Raw genomic sequence first — 6448 nt, forward strand, 5'->3', positions numbered from 1 at the left:
AACTTGTGCCCAAGGTCTGCTCAGAACACTAACCCAGACAGACTGGAAGGAACCGGAGTCACTGGGCTATCGGAGTTCCTGTGTGCCTGGTCAAGCTGGTCCCAGTTACTCCCAGTGTTTGGACAGATGTTTGTTCCTGCTTACCTCTGATCCTGGGTGTGTCAGAGCGCCTGGGAATGAAGCTTCCTCTGGGTGTTGTGGGCTTGTTTTGTTTTTTGAGACAGGGTTTCTCTGAGTAGCCCTGGCTGTCCTGGAACTCACTCTATAGACCAGGCTGGCCTTGAACTCAGAAATCTACCTGCCTCTGCCTCCCAAGTGCTGGGATTAAAGGCGTGTGCCACCATCGCCCAGCATATTTGAACTTTCAATGTTTGATATATGCATATTTTTTGTATTCTCCCTAAGCTCCTTTTTTTTTTTTTTTTTTTTAGAAAGGCCTTTTGTAAGTGTTACTGGTCTGAGGGGAAAGGTAACCTGCATCTCGGAGCCAGAGAATATCACAAAATCACACTGTATAACAAACCTCACTCAAGAGATTTATTGGTAAAGACACATGAGGGTTGGCTGCCTCTGCTCAGGCGAGAAGCAGCAAAGAACAGAGTGGGAGGCAGCTTTATGTAGCGTTTCTTAGAGGTAGAGCTTTCCAGAGTGGGGATTGGTGAGATTTCAAGCCCTAGAATAGAGCTCAGGCTTTTTATTCTGTAGGGTGGAGCTTACTCACTTGTGCCTGGAGGGGCTGGGTTTGTCCTTTAGAGTTGATATAGTGTTCTATGGGCAGAGCATGATTATTGGAGGTCCTGGAGTCAGGGCCTGGCCATCGTGCCTCAGGGCGCCCATACCTTTTCCTGTGGAAAGGATTTATATGTGATGACATGAATTTCAAAGTATCTGTGTGCTTACTACTATTGGGATACAGAACATGGAAAATAAAACTGGCATATAATATAAGTGGCATTCAATATTAAATTCACAATTAAATATGGTCACATGGAAATACTAATGTAATCAGGACTAATAACTGTCTTCTATCCCTCATTTTCCTCGCTCTTTTGGTGAAAAGGATACTCTGTGCTGCTATCATTAGTTGAACATTTCTGATGATGATTGTCCATTTTTCCCTAGCATAGACGTATATCAGGAAGTTACACGACATCAAAGAAGAGTCAACATAACAAAAAATTTAACAGTAAAGACTATGCTGAGTCCAGTTTCTACAGCGATGACTACTTTGGTAACTACAGTGATGACAACTTTGGTAACTATAGTAACCAGGAAGGAGAAGAAGATTTCTCTAGTCAGCTGAAATACTATCGACAATCCCAGGAGTCCTCAGGGTCATCATTCTCTAAAGAATCAGGGAAGAAACTGAGAAGTAAAGGAAGCCCACCAGGTGAGTTAAGTCAGTTTGCCTTAGAATGCGAGAGCCACATAGATTGTTAGTCTGTCTGAGAATTCGAGAGCCATAGGTTTATAGTAATACATGTTTCTTAGCTCCTTTTCAAGATTAGCTCATTCTTGTGGTTTCTAAATTCATGTTTCTGTACTGTATAGACCTTGAGGTTAAACATATGCAAATGTATCAATCTATATGATATCTTAATAGGTAATTCTAATTACCTAATTAGAAAGGTAATTCTAATATTTTAGATGTATTATAACATTACAATAAAATAAATTTAATGCCAGCACAGTTTTCTCCGTTATGCTGTTTATTAACTTATATTTTGACTGATTAAAGGAAGAGTATTGGAAAGCTGTTCTTATTTAGTCTTTAAAATATGGCAGTCACCTTTACCATGTAAATGTAAATAGGGCCATAGACATCCTTTAAGAATGAAATTAGAGTGCCAGGCGGTGGTGGCGCACACCTTTAATCCCAGCACTTGGGAGGCAGAGGCAGGTGGATTTCTGAGTTCAAGGCCAGCCTGGTCTACAGAGTGAGTTCCAGGACAGCCAGGGCTACACAGAGAAACCCTGTCTCGAAAAACCAAAAAAAAAAAAAAAAAAGAATGAAATTAGAGTATAATTTTTCCCAAAGATTTATATTTCATGCATATAAGTATTTTGTCTACATGAATGTGTATGCTTACCCTTACAGGCCAAAAGAGAGTACTGGATCCCCAGGATTGAAATTACAGATAGCTATGAACCACTCTGTGGGTGCTGGGAATAGAACACTGGTCTTTTGTAAAAGCAGCAAGTGATCTTAGCCACTAAGCAATCTCTCCAGCCCCGAATAAAAATATAAATTAAAGAAAGTTCTACATTTTATCTCCTGTATTGGGGTGTGTGGTCCCTGGAGAGACCAGGTCAAGTTATCAGTTGATAATAGAAAATGAAGAAACCACCACTATACCCTTAATGCTTTAGTATTTTGGGTATATATTCTCCATAATTTTTCCAGTCTATTTATTTTTCCTCTTGATTTATTTGAGACAGTTTCTCTGTATAGCCCTTACTGCCCTGGAACTTGCTCTGTATACCAGGCTGCCCTTGAACTTAGAGATCTGTCTGCTTCTGCCTCTGCCTCCTGAATGCTGGGATTAAAATATATATCACCATACTCCAATCATATTTTAAAATACTTATATTTGTTTTATGTGTTTTGCCTGCATACATTATGTACCAAATGTGTACAGTGCCCTTGGAGGCCAAAAGAGGGTATCTGCCCTTCTGGAACTGGATTTTATAGAAGGTTGTAAGCTGCCATGTGGATGCTAGAAATTGAACCTGAGTCCTCTGGAAAAACAGCCAGTGCTCTTAGCTACTGAACCATCTCTCCAGCCCCCATTATTATTTTTAACAACAACAAAATTATACATATAACATTTTTCTTCCTAGCTATGAATAATATCTCAGTTATTCCTGAATTAACAAGTAGCTTTTAATACCCACGTTCTATTAAATTAGTAAATGTGCCAAATAGTAGCTCTACTACAATTGAAGCAGATCGTTAGACTGGTTTGGTAGGATGGTGACTATTTGGGAATTACTTTTCACCCAGTTTCCCCAAAATTTTGTGATTGATTCTGCAAAAACTGTATTTATACATATCTCAGAAAGTATCTTGTCAATCATATTTTTACTTAAGAATGAATTATTGGGGCTGGAGAGATGACTCAGTGGTTAAGAGCACTACCTGCCTCTGGAGAGGACCCAGGTTCCATTCCCAGCTCCCACATGGTAGCACACAACTGTCTGTAACTTCAGTTCCAGGGGATCCAATGCCTACATCTGACTTTTGAGGGCACCACACAATCATGTGGTACATATGCATACATACAGGCAAAACACTCAAACAATAAAATGAGTAAATCTAATTTTAAAAAAGAATAGGTTTTAAAGGGGGATGGTTGTGCACACCTTTAATCCCAGCAGCAGAGAGGCAAAGGCGAGAGACTATCTGTGCATTCAGTGCCAGCCTGGTCTATGTAGTGAGCTCCAGAACAAACAAGGACTGCATGAGACCCAGTCTCAAACAAAACACAACAAAGAGAATGACTTGTTAACCACATGTGGTGGGTTAGCGATAATAGATGAGAAGATCACTAGGAATTCTAGGGCAGCCTGGCCTACAGGATGATACCTGGCCTCAAAACAAAGACAGATGAACAATATTAATTATGAAAAGCAAATTTACACAATTTAAATTGTCACACACATACATATTTAGCCATCTATCATTTGAAAAGATGATGCACCAATATTTATAACTGTACATATAAAAGTATGCTGCATTCTCTAAATTCCTATCAGCACCAGTTCTTATATTTTTTTGAGCTAGAAATCAGTATGCTCCTTTTTTGCTATTTATTCATTTCTAGATTTGTTATTTTTAAGTGTGTTTGTATGTGTGTGTGTGTGTGTATGTTTGTGCATGTGGATATGTGCATATGAGTTCAGGTGCCCACAGAGACCAGAAGAGGGTATCAGATCCTCTAGAGCTGGAGTTAAGGATGGCTGTGAATTACCTAACATGGGTGTTGGGAACTGAATTCAGGCCTTCTACAAGAACAGTATGTGCTCTTAAATGCTGGGCCATTTTCTAGCTTTCTTTGATTTCTTCTAGTAAAGTAAAACTTTTCACATATTTATTTATGTCATAGGTCATTGGAAAAGCTTATGAGTTCAGTATAACTGATAAAATATAAAAATCATGTTGTAATTTATTATCCTGTTTATGTTGTTTGTTTTGAGACAGGGTCTCGTTATATAGCCCTAGCTACCCTGGAACTCTGGTTCTAGGTTGTCCTTTTGCCTCAGCCTCCCAAGTTTTTTAAATTGAACATCTTTTCAGATTATTTATTTATTTATTTATTTATTTAGTAGTGCTAGAGATTGAACTGATTGTGTGGCAGGCAAGCATGGAGCTATATCCCTGGAGCACCCTTTTAGATACTTTTAGGGCACAGCATATTATATGTAGCCCACTGTGTAGTCTAAAACTTGTGTTCCTCCTACCTCAGCCTCTGAAGTGCTAGGATCAACTTCTGTGATGCTAGAAAGACACTTTAAAATAACATTTTCAAAAATAAACAACTATGTGTATATATGGAAATTGTTAGCAGACGAAAGTAACATTTTCAAAAATAAACAACTAGTGAAGATATATATATATATGTGGAATTGTTACCTTGCTACAGATAAATGCCATTGTTATCTTTATCTTTCTCACAATATGAATATAATGGTTAGTTTTCTTAAAAACAGAAAGCTTGTTAATCATCTTATCCCAAGAGGGTGAGGAGAGAGACAAGAGTGGCTTCTTTAGGCATGGCTACTTTTAAGCCTCGTGTCCTGTGTAGCATACACTTCCGTCTTCTGAGCAGGAAGCAGTACTCAAAAGATAGAGATGGGTTAACTCTCCACATGTCTCTTATGGGAAAGAAGGATGAATACTGTAGATTGCTTAAAATAAAACAAATGTATTAGTGGCTGGCTCAGCGGTTAAGAGCTCTTCCAGAGGTCCTGAGTTTAATTCCCAGCAACCACATGGTGGCTCACAACCACCATGGGATCCAGTGCCCCCTTCTGGTGTGTCTGAAGACAGCTACAGTGTACTCACATAGATAAAATAAATAAATCTTTTAAAAAAACCCAAAAAACAAAAAAACAACTTTCTTTTCCTCCCCCTCCTCATCTTCCTCTTAAAACAAAAACGTAGCTAAGCAATCCAAAGAAGGCAAACCTTTATCCGTATTCCTCCATGGTCTCTGCTTCAGTTTCTACCCACACCCGTATTCCTGCTTTAAGTTCCTGTTCTGTCTGACCTTTCCTAATGGTAGACTGTAAGTGTAAGAGAAAATAAAACCTTAAAAAATGTATTGGTACTTGTAAGCTAATGTTAGTTACACTTGCTTTTCTATAATATTTGAAGTACATTTTAACTTTTTTAGGTACTGAATATCGGATTAAAAGTTTTGATGTTGGTCATGGATATCTTTTGCCGAAAAAAATCAGAAGAAAGGAACACTGCGGGGCCCGAGTCATTAAAGGGCCTCATGACTTTTCAAGAATGGATGACTTTCAAGAGGTACTGAGAACTTATGTGTAAGGAGGAAAAGACATTTTTCATTTTAAATCATTTGATTATAAAGAAAGCATTGTGGTTGTAATGCTGTTATCTTAATAAGTACAAAAATTTCAGCTAAGATCAAATGAATAGAAATAAAATTCTCCCAAAAGAATTTTTTTCAATATGTCATGGTATTCGTATATAGGTACACATTTAAGAGGCTTAGAAATTAAATGAGTGTATGTGAAAAACCTCAAGGTAAAACTGATGTGTTTCTGAGCAAAACCATATTCTGTATTCCTCTTTCACTGTGTTTTCTTTCCCTTGGGACATTTTCCTCAGTGCAGATAGCAATGACAGGGTGATGATGCCCTAGTGGCCAAGAAGCAAGGTGGTATAAGTCAATTTACTTATCAGAGTAAGAAGCATTGAAAAAGGAGAACGGGCATATAAATGATCAGAAAGATGAACATAATTACTTTTCATGTAACAGTTACTCAACAAATACCTGTTAAATTGAGCCGAATTCTGAATATGTGCATTTCAGCAGCTCTGCCTTGGAAGTTATCTAGTTCCTGTATTCTGTATGGTTCTAGCTTTGATTCAGTTAGATTGGGGTAAGGGTGGACTTTTAAATGTTCTCATTCCATTTTATATATTTTGTGCTAATGTACATGTGGAGGGCAGAAGGCAACTTGTAGAAGCTCTCTTCCCATCATGCAGATTCCAGAGGGCCTGGGGTCTGGTACAGGAGCCTCTGCCACCAGGCTGTCTCACAGGTCCCAGAGTGGACAGTACTGAAAGGCAGCAACCTTAAGTAAACTATGTGCTGTAGTTTGAAAAGGTTTGGTTTTAAACCTAAGGGTAATAGGTATAGAAGAGAGTGAAGACTCCCAGTGTAATGGGCCAGTAAATATCTTTAACAAAATTATA

At 38.4% G+C, this 6448-nt stretch overlaps 1 protein-coding gene across 1 annotated transcript in view; it reads left to right on the plus strand.

Annotated features, from left to right (window-relative positions):
* Nucleotides 1–6448, plus strand: part of Zc3h6 (zinc finger CCCH-type containing 6) — a 56739-nt gene that overhangs the window by 32028 nt on the left and 18263 nt on the right. Inside the window, exons 4-5 of the mRNA XM_031371860.1 lie at nucleotides 1123–1390; nucleotides 5397–5533. Of these exons, the coding sequence (XP_031227720.1) occupies nucleotides 1123–1390; nucleotides 5397–5533 (405 nt within the window). The remainder of the gene's footprint in view (nucleotides 1–1122; nucleotides 1391–5396; nucleotides 5534–6448) is intronic.

The sequence above is a fragment of the Mastomys coucha genome, unplaced genomic scaffold, assembly GCF_008632895.1.
Source record: "Mastomys coucha isolate ucsf_1 unplaced genomic scaffold, UCSF_Mcou_1 pScaffold15, whole genome shotgun sequence".
Lineage (NCBI taxonomy): Eukaryota > Metazoa > Chordata > Mammalia > Rodentia > Muridae > Mastomys > Mastomys coucha.